The 18,458-nt window shown below is 31.1% G+C and overlaps 1 protein-coding gene across 2 annotated transcripts in view; it reads right to left on the reverse strand.

Annotated features, from left to right (window-relative positions):
- The window catches only part of LOC145328460 (uncharacterized), a 66,209-nt gene extending 47,951 nt beyond the window's left edge, over positions 1–18,258 (reverse strand). For both annotated transcript variants that reach the window (XM_080172158.1, XM_080172159.1), the window contains exons 1-3: positions 18,195–18,258; positions 16,140–16,270; positions 15,628–15,720 (exon numbers count right to left, since the gene is read on the reverse strand). In XM_080172158.1, coding sequence (XP_080028284.1) covers positions 15,628–15,720; positions 16,140–16,270; positions 18,195–18,224 — 254 coding nt within the window. In that variant the 5' untranslated portion in view covers positions 18,225–18,258. The remainder of the gene's footprint in view (positions 1–15,627; positions 15,721–16,139; positions 16,271–18,194) is intronic.
- Between the last annotated feature and the right edge of the window lie 200 nt (positions 18,259–18,458).

Raw genomic sequence — 18,458 nt, forward strand, 5'->3', positions numbered from 1 at the left:
GTTATGCTATTTTTTGTACTCTACATGAGCAAATATCTTAAACTATCTTTACTCATGTGTAGCGCATTCCTTCTACATTAAAAGGTTTTTCTAACAGAGCACATTTTAATCAATAACGTAGCTGCGCTACCTTTTTTAGTCTTCAAAGAAAGATATATTACACCAAATTATAGGGTAATTCTGCTCCTGTAATAGAAGGTTACAACATAATAATAAACAAAGTAAAGTATTTTTACTCCTTTTGCACAACATATTGTAGTCATAGAATAGCTATGCTAATATAAAATAAATTTTATATCTGCAAATTATATGGTTACATATATCCAACCATTTTGGCATCTAATGTTAATGTTTTTATTCAAATCTCCTTAAAACAGTGTTTGAATTACTAATCTACCTTAAAATCGATACCATATTGAAGCTTTCAAGTTTTTATGCTTTTTAATTATCAATCTAAATTACTAAACCAACGAAAATATCTTATTGTTTTTTTTTGAGTATGGGTTCGAATATGATTTTATCTTTCTTGCAAATATTTGGTAATATTTGCTAATTTCCTTGCTTATTATATTATACTAGCGGCTGCGCCCCTAGCATCTAGTGGTTTCTGTCTTTAAATGGATAAGGGAGTGTCAGAAAAATAGCCTAAAACCATCCCAAGTCTGAAATCTAAGAATAAAATAGCCTAAAACCATCCCGGGTTCTATAAGAAGATTCCATATAAAGGAGGATCTGTTTGGTTCAGTGGTTAGAGAGATACTTCGCTACAGACAAAAAAAGCTTTCTACTTTATATAATAGGATTATAAAACAATGGTGATTGCGCCTCTAGCATGTACACAAAACCAAAGGTTGTGCTGTTTTTCTTGCCCTTTTGCGGGGGAAGATTTCTCCAGTATAATATAAAGGTCCATAAAAACCATATTTGTACTCAATTTTATCATACTTAATTAAGGTTCACTTCACCCTTTTTACGAGGTATAAAGTAATTGCCTTTTTGAGGAGGGGGAGAAATTTCTCCACATCAATTAGTGTATCAATAATCAAAAATAGTGTATCTTTTAATGCAAATAATCGAAATTATATTTGAAGTACGAGGTTTCGTGATTATAACATACATATCTATACATATTAACTCAAATATATTGTATAGGTTTCTTATAGTATACCATTATTGATCATTTTGTTTAATAGCTAACATAATAATGGTCAAAGTATTACTTACAGGATCAGCACAACACAAGTCATTAGTTCTGTGTAACTTTGCTTTTGAAATCTATTCTAACAATACTTTCCGAAAATAACACTGAACATTTTAAATAATGTACAACTATATATATTTCCTTATGTATAACAATCATTATGTGAATTAATGTAAACTACGACACACTGATGTTCTATTTTAATGGAAGGATATTAAAAGGTTCGATTCCCTTACTGTTGAATCAAACAAACATTTGTAAGTATATTACATTATTGTTCTCTTTCATAGAACAATGATAGTATATGATTATATAGTAATAGTATAGCTTCCTTACTGTAGGCTAAACTAAATAATTGTTGTTCTCTTTCATAGAACGATGATAGTATATGATAATATAGTAAAGGTATAGCCTTCTTACTATAGGCTAATCTAAGTTATTGTAAAAGGTTTAGCTTACCTACTGTTAGGCTAAACTAAAAATTAATGTATAATACATTGTTGTTCTCTTTCATAGAACAATGATAGTATATGATAATATAGTAAAGGTATATCTTTCTTACTATAGACTAATCTAAGTTATTGTTGTTCTTATTCAAAGATAGAACGATAATGATATAGTAAAAGGTTTAGCTTACCTACTGTTAGGCTAAACAAAAAATTAATGTATAATACATTATTGTTCTCTTTCATAGAACAATGATAGTATATGATTATATAGTAATGGTATAGCTTCCTTACTGTAGGCTAAACTAAATAATTGTTGTTCTCTTTCATAGAACGATGATAGTATATGATAATATAGTAAAGGTATAGCCTTCTTACTATAGGCTAATCTAAGTTATTGTAAAAGGTTTAGCTTACCTACTATTAGGCTAAACTAAAAATTAATGTATAATACATTGTTGTTCTCTTTCATAGAACAATGATAGTATATGATTATATAGTAATGGTATAGCTTTCTTACTGTAGGCTAAACTAAATAATTGTTGTTCTCTTTCATAGAACAATGATAGTATATGATTATATAGTAATGGTATAGCTTTCTTACTATAGGCTAATCTAAGTTATTGTTGTTCTTATTCAAAGATAGAACGATAATGATATAGTAAAAGGTTTAGCTTATCTACTGTTAGGCTAAACTAAAAATTAATGTATAATACATTATTGTTCTCTTTCATAGAACAATGATAGTATATGATTATATAGTAATGGTATAGCTTTCTTACTGTAGGCTAAACTAAATAATTGTTGTTCTCTTTCATAGAACGATGATAGTATATGATAATATAATAAAAGTATAGCCTTCTTACTATAGGCTAATCTAAGTTATTGTAAAAGGTTTAGCTTACCTACTGTTAGGCTAAACTAAAAATTAATGTATAATACATTGTTGTTCTCTTTCATAGAACAATGATAGTATATGATAATATAGTAAAGGTATAGCTTTCTTACTATAGGCTAATCAAAGTTATTGTTGTTCTCATTCAAAGGACAATAATGATAGTTTAACATTGTACACTAGGTATAGCTTTCTTACTATAGGCTAGCTTAAATTATTGTTGTTCTCATTCAAAGGACAATAATGATAGTTTAACATTGTACAGGTATAGCCTTTTTACTATAGGCAAACCTAAAAATATATAGTTCTCTTTCATAGAACGATGATAGTATATGATAATATAGTAAAGGTATAGCTTTCTTACTATAGGCTAATCTAAGTTATCGTTGTTCTTATTCAAAATAGAATGATAATGATATAGTAAAAGGTTTAGCTTACCTACTGTTAGGCTAAACAAAAAATTAATGTATAATACATTGTTGTTCTCTTTCATGGAACAAAGATAGTATATGATTATATATTAATGGTATAGCTTCCTTACTGTAGGCTAACATAAATAATTGTTGTTCTCTTTCATAGAACGACGATAGTATATGATATTATAGTAAAGGTATAGCTTTCTTACTATAGGCTAATCTAAGTTATTGTTGTTCTCATTCAAAGGACAATAATGATAGTTTAACATTGTACACTAAGTATAGCTTTCTTACTATAGGCTAGCTTAAATTACTGTTGTTCTCATTCAAAGGACAATAATGATAGTTTAACATTGTACAGGTATAGCTTTCTTACTACAGGCTAACCTAAAAATATATAGTTCTCACCTTATTTGATATTTTTGTATGTAACTAATTTTTAATTAACAACAGTTTTTCAAAATCATTTTTCTTCCCCTTTTTACTAGTAATTAGCAAAAGTATATTTTATTTTTTCTTCATTTTTAACAAGCCCTGTAAAATTTATGAATTGTTTTTATAAAGGCAAATTTAATTGTTTCTATAAAATTTACTTTGATTATATGTAAATTCTCATCAATTGATTAATTACTTGTAATTTAAAACATTTCTACTTATGTAATTTTAAATAATATTAATTGTAAATGTTAAATTTATTTTTTATGATGATTTATTGTTTGATATTAAAATGTGATTGTAAAAATAACATCTTATGCATAAACTACTTTTATAAAGATATTTTTCAGTATCCTTACACCTGACGAACTGCGGAACAATTGAAGCTAATCCAGCAGTTGAAAAAAACATCCTCCTTATCCGAAATACAACATCATAGTAATCGCAGTATTACTCATCAAATAACATATTTATGTTCTAATATCTAAATTATTATTAATATGTTAATAGCGATCCCTTGATTACCTAATCATCCCTGGAGGGGGTAGTATGTTGCAAATATATTTGCATCATTGCAAAAATGTACAACCAACTCCACGTATAGTGAAGCGCACATTGGTATTCAAGGCTTTGCTTTAAAGCAGTCATTATGTAGTTATCATGTATTAAACATCATGCAATAAGTTAAGAAAATAAAGGTATAATATTGAGTTATCTTTTGTATATAGTAAAATGTATTTTGGTATTTTGGTTATACAAAGTGTTAAAGAGAACAAAAATGTTACAGTTCTCCTACACCTAATTATCTTTACTAATTTTTTTCGCCTGTCTGTTCTTAATAATAATAGCGGCACTTCGGGGGGGTGGGGGGTGGAACCCACTCTAAATTTTCCAATTAAAAAATATTTTGGAGGTCTTTTTTCTAGGAGCGATTGCCTTTTGGATGTTGATGATACTCTTCCTAAAATAGTTAAGACATTCTCTAGACCTATAAGTAACTTCATTGAAAAGTTTACCCATAATATCTATTCAGCAGTTAGCGAGATCCTTCGCTACAGACGGAAAAAACAAATTATTTATGGGCTATTACCAATATATTTCGTTTAAAACATTAACTTCTTCCAGAGGTAAATTCTTAAAAAACTTTTGCCTCACTAAAATTTTAGTGAGGCAAACTGATTTTAGTGAGACAAAAGTTTTTTTTAAGAATTCACCTCAGGTATGGTTAAAATTTATGTAAAGTTTTGAACAAAAAATATTAAGGTTTTGCATGTATGTGCTTAGATACTTTTATTGTCATCCTTGTTATTCAACTGAATAGCTAATGATTAATCATTATAAAGATTTTTTGCTTTAACACATAACTATAAATGAACAACCAAAATCTCTCTCCTTATTTTTAATTTGAAAATCATATTCTAGAATCTGCAGAGTTCTCTTAACACTTATATAACCTAAAGTAAAATAAAATCAACATTATTTTAAAAAAAGGTTTATTTGTTGTCCATATGCGATATTAGGGAAACCGCTATTTATTCTAAAGAAATTAGGACACTCGTGTTCCATTTTATAATTTATATAATAACTTTTTGATAGCGAATCTATTCTAAATGTCAAAATAAATATAACCATCTTCAAATAAAATACATTTACTTAGCTGCTAAATAAGATAACAAATGATCTTGAATGCCATTGAAAAGATATTACTGACAAAGGAGCTAACTTTGTCCATCCGGACATGTTGGAAATCTGTATCAATTTAATCTTATAGCCTTTCTTGCATACTCGCAACAAATGAATGATTTCATTCCTGTTTATAAAAGACACCTGGCTATATTGGTAGGGAAGGTATTGTTGGATTGTCTTAAAATCTTTAAGTACTTTTACTAAAAATTGATTGCTAATTTTCAAATTGTTTCAATTTAAGATGATTGTTTTACTCTTTAAAATTACATTTGGGACCATAAGTTTGATATTAATTTACTGTATAATACTTAACTCTAACATTTTCTATAACATTTCTTAATAATGCTTCGTGTATTTTTGTTGTTCTTGTTAATAACTGATTAGTGTATTCATGTTTATGAATATAGTAATCAAATAGTTTTACAGAAAGGTTTTATAGAAATATTCAAAATATCGGATTCAGGGATACAAGATTAAAAATAGATAGAAAATAAAGAAAAAAATACCTCAAAGTTTTAGGGGGGAGGATGTATTATTCCATACCCCCCTCCCCCCAACCCAAAATTAATATCGTCCTAGGTGTTCTGGTTGAAAAGCCATATTTTAAGTGAAAGACAATAGCCTATAAATTGTTGTACATCCCCAATGATGAACCACAAAATTACTTCTTATTTAGATTACAATAAGTGGTTGAACACTCAATTTAATGGCCAACCAATCAAAATTCCCCCAAAGTTGTAAAACTAACAAATAAGAAAACGTGTTTTTTAAAACTTTTGGGTCTAGCGTAATAAACAGACCTTCCTGGAAAAAATGGTGTTTAAAAATCCACAAGAATTTTCGAGTTATTTGTACCTGTCCTAAATTTATGAATTATTATCATAGTTATATACTTTTTGAAACCATTATACATTTATTTGAATTGGTATTTTTAAACTTTTAAAATCAGGGCTTTTCTACAGAAAGGATGTGTACGACTTTACTTATACTAAATACTAAAATATTTATTACATGAGATCAAATTGACAATAATAATATGTTTACAAATAAAATATTTTTATTAATTATTACTTTTGTTGTATATTGTAAATCATAATGATTATGGTCAGGTTCATGTGATGTATAGTCCCTTTCTTCCTGACTTGAGAGCAATGTATGTATTTTGTATATTAGCTTTTAGTTCTTGTGTCAACGGTTTCGGAGCAAGACATTGCTCTGCAACACGACACGAACATAAAAGTGAACAGTTGTCTTAATATTAATGTTATTATTGTATGTTAACCTTGTATTGAATTAATACACTTTATAAGAATATTTAGCTGTTTGTTCTTGCTATTACTACACGTCATTTTGGCGCAGTAGTGTAGTACGAATCTATAGCTCAGATTTTCTTTTAATTGTATTATTTCTTTGCTTTTGGTTTTTGTTCAGGATGTTTGCAGTGACCAGGATGGACATTGCTGAGTGGAGGAAGATGTCTCAGGAGGAGAAGGATGTGTATATGGTTGTGTATAAGGATGTGTATATGGTTCATGCGATTAATGCTCTTAGGACTAAAATTGATAATGTGGCGGTGGAGCTGGGTGGGCGTATAGCGCCACTGGAGACGAAAATTCAAGAGTTGACGGATAATGTTGATACTAATGTTGCTGCGGTTACTGGACTGGCTACTCGGATGGACGATTTAGAAGATCGTCTTAATAAGGTGGTGGAGCCTAGTGTTGATAATGATATCAAGACTGAGAATGTGACCGTTGTGGATGAGTTTATGACTGGCCAGCAGCGAATTCTTGAAAAGATTGTCCAGCAGAATAGTTTGAATAACCAGCAGAATGGTTTAAATAACTCTATGCCTTGGCAGAGGACGGCTGGAGGATCTGTACCAGAGGAGAAGCCTAAATTGTTTGCTAGTGGTTCTCGAACTATTTTTGGTGGAATGCAAGATCATGAAGATAAGATCGAAGCTCGAACTGCTAATGAAAAATTTTGTTTCCTTGAACAAGAAAGTTTGGTAGTGTTGCCAACACTTTCTATGGACAATTTCAAAGCTCCAATTGCTAATGAAAAATTTTGTTTCCTTGAACAAGAAAGTTTGGTGGTGTTGCCAAACAGGTTAGGGGGGGGAGAGTGTATAGGTGGAGAGGACCAGGTAACAGTCAAGGAGATGGTGAACCAGGTCGAACCTCTGGAGGAGGAGAGACATGTGATGCTGGACCAGGTCGAACCTCTGGAGGAGGAGAGACATGTGATGCTGGACCAGGTCGAATTCCTGGACCAGTTATGCTTAAAGAATGGAGAGAGGGTGAACCAGGTCGAACCCCTGGTGAAAGAGAGATATGTGATGGTTAAGAACACCATGTCACCATTCTGTCCATTGAAGGACACCACGACACCATCCTGTCTAGTGAAGGACAACATGTGGGTGGAGGACACCAACATAATGTCCAGGGAAAGATATGTGCCGCCCTGGACATGTACTATGTTGGTGGAGGACACCATGAAAGGGGAAAAGGTGCCGCCCTGGACATTGCAGGACAACATGTGGGTGGAGGACACCAACATAATGTCCAGGGAAAGATATGTGCCGTCCTGGACATGTACTATGTTGGTGGAGGACACCATGAAAGGGGAAAAGGTGCCGCCCTGGACATGTATCAGCAGGGAGAGAAGGATAGACATGTGTTGTTAAAAAATTATCCTTTTATAGTTTGTTTCTACAGGGAGACAGTTGAGTATTGTTAAAAATTGTTAAAAATGTATTCTCTCTATCCTTTTATAGTTTGTTTCTACAGGGAGACAGTTGAGTATTGTTAAAAATTGTTAAAAATGTATTCTCTCTATCCTTTTATAGTTTGTTTCTACAGGGAGACAGTTGAGTATTGTTAAAAATTGTTAATAATGTATTCTCTCTACAGTTTATTCCTTTCTACAATTTGCAGGGAAGCAAGGATTACATGTATTTCTTTCTATAGCTTATTCAGGACAGACGTGTATTGATTAAACGAGTATTTCTTTCTACAATTTGCAGGGAAGAAGGATTTTCTCTACAGTTTTGGATTGTATCAACAGGATATACATGTACTACGGCCTACGGCGATTTGACGGCGGTGTGGCGGCGATCGATTTTTGTAGTTTTGCAATTAAGATATCTATAATTGAATAAGTATTGTATCTGATAGATTTGACGGCTTATAAAAATGTATAGAAGTTGTGCTTCTGGAAGTATTTCTATTTAGGAAATAAAACTCGCAGATGTTATGTTGACATACAAATCATAGATTATTTGTGGAGCAATTTTTTCTAGAATGAACGAAAATTTATCTGCTATTGTTATATCCCTGTATATTACTGATCTTACTCGATTTTTTGGGAATGAACGTCAATTTATTTTCCATTGTTGTATCCATCGCTAATAAATGTAGATCTCTGATATTATTCGAATTAGTGGGATAAATGTTAATTTATCTGCCATTGTGGTGTCCATGCATAAGGTTAGAATGTATAACATATAATTTGGAAAGCGCTGACATTGTTTAAATAATAAGAAGAGAAACGAAGCAACTCTATAAAGTTTGTGATGGAAAATAATTTGATTTATGGTAATTATTTGAATTCTGGAAATATAACATTTTGTTAACTATTGAATACGAGTTTATGAGATTATGTTATTATGAAAATCAAAATATATGCATTTATTTTTTTTGTGTTTTGTTACACTGGAATTGGATATTTGGATATATTTATTTTTGTTTCAGACTATTGTGGTGTCTAACAGAGATAAGAATAAAAAAAAATGGAAGATGGATTAATTTCAACGAAAATAGGAATACAATTTTGTAAAATTGTTAATGGAAGAAAATTGATTTTATTAAATGTTAATATCGTGATTTTATGAAAATTGGATAAAAATTTGAAATTAGATACTTTAAAAAGTATTAGAATTTTGATGAAAGGCTGTAAATTGTTTTAAAAGTTGAGTCAGTTATTATGGTTCTAAGTATTTAATTTTAAAACAATTATATTGCGGTTTATGTATAAATAAGAGTAAAGCTACTCTTAAGCTTATATGAATGGAAACAAAATATTTTGAATATGGTTAAAATGTGCTATGAATAATAACGATTGTACTTGCGTGAAGATAGATATGTGATCTTTGATCTGTGATATATTATTCATAGTACGAAATTTCTATTATAGATAGAACAGAAATTTTGTTTGTTTTGTTTTTGAATTTACGTTGATTTGGATTGATACATACTTGTCATCATGATCAGTAGAATGTGATATTTGATATTTGATTAATGGGCGGAATTTTTGTGGATTTAGCTAGATTTATTTTAAACAATTAAATGGCGATTTAAGATTGGAATGCATAACTCAGCAAAAAATTTTTAATGAAGCAAAAATTGTTATTCAGTATTTGATTATGATGTGAGATAGAGAGAGAGAGAGAGAGAGAGAGAGAGAGAGAGAGAAAGAGAGAGAGAGAGTGAGAGAGAGATATGTGTGTGGAATTGGATTGTACAATGGACATATTATATGTGGATTAATTATGATATGTGTGCAAAATTGAAATGTATAATGGACATATTATATATATATGAATGAATTATCGGAAATATTTGTATAGTAGGAAATGAATGATTATTGGAAATATTTGTATGGAGAGAAGAGAAAACTTGTTGATGTGTGTACAATGGATATATTATTTATGGATGTTTGTTGAAAATAAATCGGAAATATTTGTATAGTAGGAAATGAATGTTATTGGAAATATTTGTATGGAGAGAAGAGAACACTTGTTGATGTGTGTACAATGGATATATTATTTATGGATGTTTGTTGAAAATAAAACTTTGTGCAAGTTTTGACAATAGATCTAGTATATAGGATTGTGTAGGGAAGAGATGTCTATTGTGTATATCTATATCCAATGATGGGTGATGCAATATAGATTAATACTAAATGTGTTGTTTAGACTTGGTGGTTAAATGTTGCAAGTTTAGTTTGACCTATATATGACTTCTATTGAAACGTTTTCGAATATGATGTATAAACCAAGGATATTAATATTCATAAAAATGGAGCATTAACACTCGTATAGTAAATGTTGATATATGATTTATATGATATATGATTTTTATTGTAATGAGGATATGATGTATAAAAACAAAGATGACAGCATCCGTAAAAACGAAGCAATGGAATGGCAGGACAAACGGACATCAACACTTGTATAGTGTCAAAATTAAATAATCAGAATATACATATAAGATTCAATGCAAAAATTGTAAGCAAATTTGTTTGTAATAAACAAGGAAGACAACATTAATAAAAGCGAAGTATTGAATGGTAGGACAAACGAACATCAACACTTGCATAGTGTCAGAACTGAATAATCTTTGTAAAAACAAGGAAGACAACATTAGCAAAAGCGAAGCATTGAATGGTAGGACAAACGAACATCAACACTTGTATAGTGTCAAAACTGAAAAAATAAGTGCATAAGAGTCGATGTAAAATTGTAAGTAAATGTGTTAAAAAAGAACTGATTGAAACAGATTGATGTTTTACTTACATTTTATGAACTTGTTTATAGAGTGGCTTCGCTTATAAACCGCTTAACACGTAGCACATCTACTTGTTGTTGGGTAGGTGATAGGTTTGAATCTCGGTCTGACACTGAGTCATAACTAACAAAGTTAAAAATGGTTCCTACTGCTACTATGTGAGATGTGTGACGTTAAAGTTAGAGTGGGGAAATGTTTTCTTGAAAAAGGTTGTGCATCTCAGAGTGTTGGTTGTCTGAAGGGTGATTGGATGCTTGACACTGTAATCATAAAGTATTGTACTTTGTTGTCCCAGGAATCAATATACATCAAATCAATCGGATAATTAGATCATATGAAATTATTGACATCGCAATCATAAAGTATTGTGCTTTATTGTCCCAGGAATCAATATACATCGAATCAATCGGATAATTAGATCATATAAAATTATTGGATAATTAGATATTTTAACTGCTTCGATTATAATGTTGAATTTTGTTGTTCCCGGAATTAGTATACAATCGGATAATTAGATCATATAGAAATTTGTGGTCAAATCAACATGTTTACAAATGGAAGTACGGACGTCATAGAAATGATTATAGTGTTGCTACGTTTTTTAAATTGTACCTACCTGCTGCAGAAATCACCATGAAAAGTTCGAAATACAAAAAGTAGATAGATGTAAAGTATGGATGGGCGGACCGAATCTAATTATAGAAAAAACAAATATATCAATAACACAGGGTGGTGAATCAAAATGGTCGTATGGATGGGCGGACCAAACCTAATTATAGGAGAAGAATTATATAAATAACACAGGGTGGTGAATCAAATTGCACTCAAACTTGAAATTGAAACATTATGTGTTGCTCAATTTTGGATGAATCAAATTAACGTGAATAGATGTGGGCGGATTTCAATCTATTTAAAAACTTGGAATATAATGGACGTATTGCGAAAGTTTTGGTGGATCAGAATAAAATGGAAAATATTGAGGGGTGGATTGAAATCTACTAAAACTTGGAATTATAATGTAGATGTGTTAAGTTTTTGTTTAAGCTTAAATTTTATTAAGGACACTCGATATAGAATAGTATATATTGCGATTTAGTGATGTTGATTCAGCAAAATTATTTATGAAGCTTAGAATTTCATGAAGCAAGATTGTTATAATGCATTAGATATTTGAGTGGAGCTGTCTCTCTTCATGGAGAAGGGGGGTGGGCAATAATTTGGCAAGGAAAGTTTGCACTGTCTCTCGAAGTTGGTATGCGCAAGGTGGGGTGGTGCAGAGAGGTAGCAGCAATGATGAGCAGGAGTTGGGCGTTGTATGCGCAAAAGTTGAGCTGCGCAAGAAAGTGCTCTCAGGTATAGAGAAAAATAGTTAGTTGTGCTTCAACTTTCAAGATTCTAATACATAAAAATAGTTGTGGATGATATAAGTTATTATTCAGATATTTCATTGAATAATTAGGTAAATTTTTTACTGTATTAGACTAATATATTGTATTAAGAATTATTTTTATGTTGCTCGATTATTGACAAACATTTGATTAATATTATATTTCTTAATACATTTTTAAAAAAACATTGATTAACATATAATCATTGAAAAATGCATTGATTAACATATAATGCATTGATTAACACATAAACATTGGAAATGCATTGATTAACATAGTTATTATAAATGCATGATAAATAAAAACACTGATTAACATATAACCATCAGAATGCATTGATTTAAAAACATGTCATTAGAGATGCATTGTTATAAAAGCATTAATATTAAACCTTTCGAGACTACTACTGCCTCAACAAATACTTAAACATTAATACATAAAAATAAAATAAAATATGAATTAATACACAGTAAAACTATAATTATTCTTGATCATAATATTCATTTTCTTTTGCCAGATTTTTCTTGATAATAGTAGTATCATTCATATCCATCAATCCATCATTATCCATCAATCCATCAACATCTCACAAATGATATAACCATACCAACCATAGTAGTATCATTCATATCCATCAATCCATCATTATCCATCAATCCATCAACATCTCACAAATGACATAACCATACCAATGCTACAACACCACAGACGATATAACTATACCAGTTGACCTTAGCTTAGTTATAAACTTAGTTATAAACTGGTTTCCACTTAGCAACTGTGATTTTCTCAAACAACACAACAGCCATTCATGAAAAAATTATGGCAGGTGTCATACCAGATTAATTATCATATATATTATAAGTAGTGACGTGTAGTAATAGCAAGAACAAACAGCTAAATATTCTTATAAAGTGTATTAATTCAATACAAGGTTAACATACAATAATAACATTAATATTAAGACAACTGTTCACTTTTATGTTCGTGTCGTGTTGCAGAGCAATGTCTTGCTCCGAAACCGTTGACACAAGAACTAAAAGCTAATATACAAAATACATACATTGCTCTCAAGTCAGGAAGAAAGGGACTATACATCACATTTCTCCCTGGCTTTAACAGGAACATGGATTTCAAAACTGTAATATTTCAGATTGAATATAACAATATGTTTATTACATGTTAATTATCATATATATTATAAGTAGCATTGAATGCTTATTAAATAGATAATAATTGATCTGGTATGACACCTGCCATAATTTTTTTTTTTTTTTTTTTATTTTATTTCCAGATCTTTAAACATTTCATATACATTTTTTTTTCTTTTTGTTTTGGTTCCTTAGAACTCTTTTATGTTTTTTATATGTTCCTTTTTTTTATGTGTTTTTTTTTCCTCTTTTTTTTTTTTATTTTTTTAAAAAAACATTGATTAACATATAATCATTGAAAAATGCATTGATTAACATATAATGCATTGATTAACACATAAACATTGGAAATGCATTGATTAACATAGTTATTATAAATGCATGATAAATAAAAACACTGATTAACATATAACCATCAGAATGCATTGATTTAAAAACATGTCATTAGAGATGCATTGTTATAAAAGCATTAATATTAAACCTTTCGAGACTACTTAAGATCCATGTGATACAGATTCCAAGAAGGCATGCAAGCTATCCACTGTTACAAGGAAAGCTTGCCTGTAAAGCTGGTTCCGGAATAGAGTAATTAACATTAATAGTAAAATGGTGATGTTGTTGTCAGGAGTGGTGGCTCGGTGGTGGCCAGGGCAGGACAAGATGGGTTGGTTCAGGTATAGAAGTATTAAACCATAGTATGATGTAAATATTAATATTTGTGGGTAAAAAATTTAGTATGGTGTTCTCTATCTTTTTTCAAGTTTAGAATTCTTTTAGTTTCAAGATTCTTAAAATCATTAGGTAACTCGTTATAAATGTGGTAGTCGGACAGACAGACTGTCACTTCCTAGAGCACGCTTTGCTCCGGGACTGCCGATAACACCCAGATGTTTAATCCCCTCCTTATCACATTTTTGGCCAACCCATTCTTCCATTGTTTGACCGTCAGAGAAAGCGGTCAAAGTTATTCCCCGCCAATATGGGGAGGGAGTTGCCCCTCCCCCCTGCATGTTCCAGTAACCTACCCTTTTCCGGGGGACGTCTACCTTACCCCCTACCGGGGCCTGCCCCTCTGCTATTCACCTGGCTGCAGACCCCCATCTTCTCCACACCCATTCTCTACCTAACCCACTATTGTAATCTGTTTGTATATAAAGCCATTAATTTGTTGTGTATATTCAGTTCAAATAAAACATTCAAACTGTAACTACTTGTAGTACTTTATTGATAGAATCCTTAAGGCTAGGGGCTTTTTTGACCGGACTCGCTCAGTAGGGTTGAACCGCTTCACCCTACCACAATAAACACAAGGAAAATTAAACAAAGGGTGTTTAAAAAATGAAATACATCGAACATTGGGGATATAGAAATCATCTGCATTGCGCAGAGCATAGGCTCCACGTTGACTGTTTTGTCAGCTTCAACATAAATTTAGAAACAAAAATTAGTGATTCTTGTGACAATAAGGTTAAATCTGGAAAGCAACTCATTCAGATTCGTATAAAACTTTTGAAATTTTATCTTTTTATATAAATTTTTATTTAAATATTTTGATATTTAACTTTTTAATATAAATTTTTATGTGATATAATCATCCGATTGATCTGATTTTTGGAGTACTGATTCTTATTATATTAAGGTACAATATTATAAGCGAAGCATCTCTATAATCAAGTTCTAAAAATGTCATCATGTAATTAAACAGTATTCTGTACTTAAGAAGTTTTGCAACAAATTTACGCATAATTTTGTCAAAACTAATATATTTATGTTTTGTATATTGAGTTCTGACACTCTACTAGAGTTAATGTACGTCTGTCATACCGTTTCAGAGCTTCGCTTTTATGGTTGCTGTCATCCTTGTTTTGTTTAGTCTTCCGAAAAATAAAGTGGTTCTTGATTATTATAAGCGTGATAACTCTAATCTCTGTTTGTCTAATGTCTTTATCCCATATATAAACTTATTTCCATGTAAACTGATATCCTTGTTTTCTTATAAAATTGACATTCGTCATTATCAAAATATATAAATTCAAAAATAGAATTCTTTTGATTAAAATATTTACGAAAACGGACTTTTGAATACAAATATTCAATAGTGCTAAAAATACAAACTATATTTTAAAACTCTTTTCATTGTCATAACAATGAGAAACCTATGACAATTAATTAACAGAGCAATTATTAAATATTTTTGATAAAAAAGGATGACAATATGAATAATTCGCGCACAAAAATATTAAAAGATACCATGAAAGAAACCTAAAAACTGAATGTTATGATGGAAATGTTGACAAGAAATTCTAGCATTGATAATCTTGAATAGGAGAGGAAAGGCGCATTTCCCATCAAGACAGAAATTATGGAGCATCTTTAGGTCGGACAGACGAAGGAACATTTTGAATAATAAAGAAGCTTCGATGCTAGAATTATACTTACTGGGCTACAGAAACACACGAAGGAACCTCTGGACCGTTTTCTGACGGGTAGAAAAGTTGGTGGAAAACAGGACTCGAAGCGCAAAGGACCAATCTAAATAGATAGATAGCAAATAGTAAATAGATAACTTACTAATAGACATAGAAAGTTATTAAAATAGAATTAGGAACGATAGAAAATACATAACTAAAAATTCATAAACGCCTTTACAAGAATTATATTGAAACAATAACACTTGCGAAAAAAAGGTAGGTACATAAAAGCTCTTTATAATGCTTATATAAAAAGGGTATGAATTTGAAAATTTGATTTTTCCTTTTTTACAGGCCCTATAAAGCGCTTTAGCTGTCCTTGGATAGAAAATAAAATTACTGAATTTTATGAATTTTATTTTATTATTTGTGGAAAATTGTTCATGATATGATGCAGTACTTGATTCTTCATTATGGCAAAGGACTAGTTATAACACAGCGGATATTAATCGGTTTTAAAGCCATACGGAAAAAACTTACTTATGGGCAGTGAAATCCTTTACAGTCTGACCCCACCACCAGGTCTCATCCACGGCTAGGATCTGCAGGTCTGCCATGTCTGTGTTGTTGTACAGATGGTCCATCCTGTCCCTCACTGAGGTAGAGGTCACCTAGATATATACATGCAGGTCAGCTTAGTCTGTGTTGTTGTACAGATGGTCCATCCTGTCCCGCACTGAGGTAGAGGTCACCTAGATATATACATGCAGGTCAGCCTAGTCTGTGTGTTTGTACAGATGGTCCATCCTGTCCCGCACTGAGGTAGAGGTCACCTAGATATATACATGCAGGTCAGCTTAGTCTGTGTTGTTGTACAGATGGTCCATCCTGTCCCGCACTGAGGTAGAGGTCACCTAGATATATACATGCAGGTCAGCCTAGTCTGTGTGTTTGTACAGATGGTCCATCCTGTCCCGCACTGAGGTAGAGGTCACCTAGATATATACATGCAGGTCAGCTTAGTCTGTGTTGTTGTACAGATGGTCCATCCTGTCCCGCACTGAGATAGAGGTCACCTAGATATATACATGCAGGTCAGCCTAGTCTGTGTTGTTGTACAAGTGGTCCATCCTGTCCTGAACTGAGGTAGAGGTCACCTAGATATATACATGCAGGTCAGTCTAGTCTGTGTTGTTGTTTAGGTGGTCCATCCTGTCCTACACTGAGGTAGAGGTCACCTAGATATATACATGCAGGTCAGTCTAGTCTGTGTTGTTGTTTAGGTGGTCCATCCTATCCCTCACTAAGGTAGAGGTCACCTAGATCATACAATCGAAGGGTTGGTTGGAAGGGTCATAAAGCAATATTGTTGCCAGAGATACACCGAAATAAGATAACATGATATATACCGTCCTTTGTAAATGGCTATCCAAGTATATTACCAAAGATTACCAAACCTATTGATTTATTGATTAATTGAAAGATTAAAAAGCGTAGATTAATTGATTGATACATTGATAGATTAAATTTATTTATTGATTGATAGATAGTGTGATTAATAGATAAATTATAAGGTTGATTGATAGGTAGATAGATTATTAGGTTGATTGAGATATTTATCTATAAATAAAATTTTCTTTTTAAAGACAAAACAGCGCAATAAAAACTAATCAATATTACATATTTTCATCAGAAATGAAAAATTAAAATTAATATGAAAAATGAAAAGGAGAGTATTGCGTGTTTTCTTTTTTTGTGTAGGTTTGAATTCAACAAAGCATTTAATTATTTTAAATTGCTATCAAATTATCTATCAGAGGCCTCTTGGGGTACTTGAAGAAAAAAGGTTGTGGAGGGGGTCTTCACTTTTAATTTAGAAATCTAGAAAGAAAATTTTGGGGGGGATCGATTGGGGAATATTTTCTCTTTTGAGGTGGGTGGTAACCTTCTTTATACTATTTACAAAACTACTCTGAATCTATGAGTATCTTTAGACAGACAGACACACATCCTGTTACTTTTATATAAAGATGAATTTTTATCTATTTCTATTTTTATCACAATTAATGGATTTTGAAAGTATATTATATTATTAAAACTTGCAAAGAATAATACTAAAATTTAATTAACAAAATTACCCCTTAAATAAATTTAAATTAATAGTTGAAATTTTTGAAACTTTTTGTCAAACAATCTATCTATTTGTCTATCTATTTCTGTATTTATCTGTCTATATATCTATTTTTTTATCTTTCTATCTATCTACTTGTATATCTAACTATTTATCTATCTTTCCTTATATCTGCCTATCTATCAATATGTATAATTTCTAGTTTTCTCCCTATTCAAAGAGGCAGACAGAGGGCAAACACCATCCAAAGACGTAACTTTAAAAATAAAAAAGTTAAATTCTTCCCGAGACCTGTGAAGCTGTAAAGCTTACCTAAAATGAAGAACTTAATCGGTTGAGATGTTGGCAAGATCTTAATTCACGAACATACAAAACTCTTACTACTTTATATGACAGAGGATGTGTTTTGACTTACCAACTACTTGATATAACTGATGCTGTAAGTATTGGTGCAAATAACTCACCTGCCAATCTTTGCCTCTATACTCTCCCATCTTTATATTTTTATTAAATCTGCTAAAAAAAACTTTTCTATACCTTAAGTGCTCTCTCATAGTTTTCAAGCTTTTTTTAAGTTCGCGAAATAAATCAATTACTTAAGAAGATAAGTCCTCTTGTAACATCGATGAAGAATTTTTCCAGTATGACTTCGAAACTGATTAATACCCGCTGGATTAGAACCGGTTCTCAGTCAAACTCGAAAACCATGTATAGCATCGTATTATAGG

Source organism: Acartia tonsa, chromosome 9 (assembly GCF_053477335.1).
Source record: "Acartia tonsa isolate MP-2025a chromosome 9, ASM5347733v1, whole genome shotgun sequence".
Taxonomy (NCBI): Eukaryota; Metazoa; Arthropoda; class Copepoda; order Calanoida; family Acartiidae; genus Acartia; species Acartia tonsa.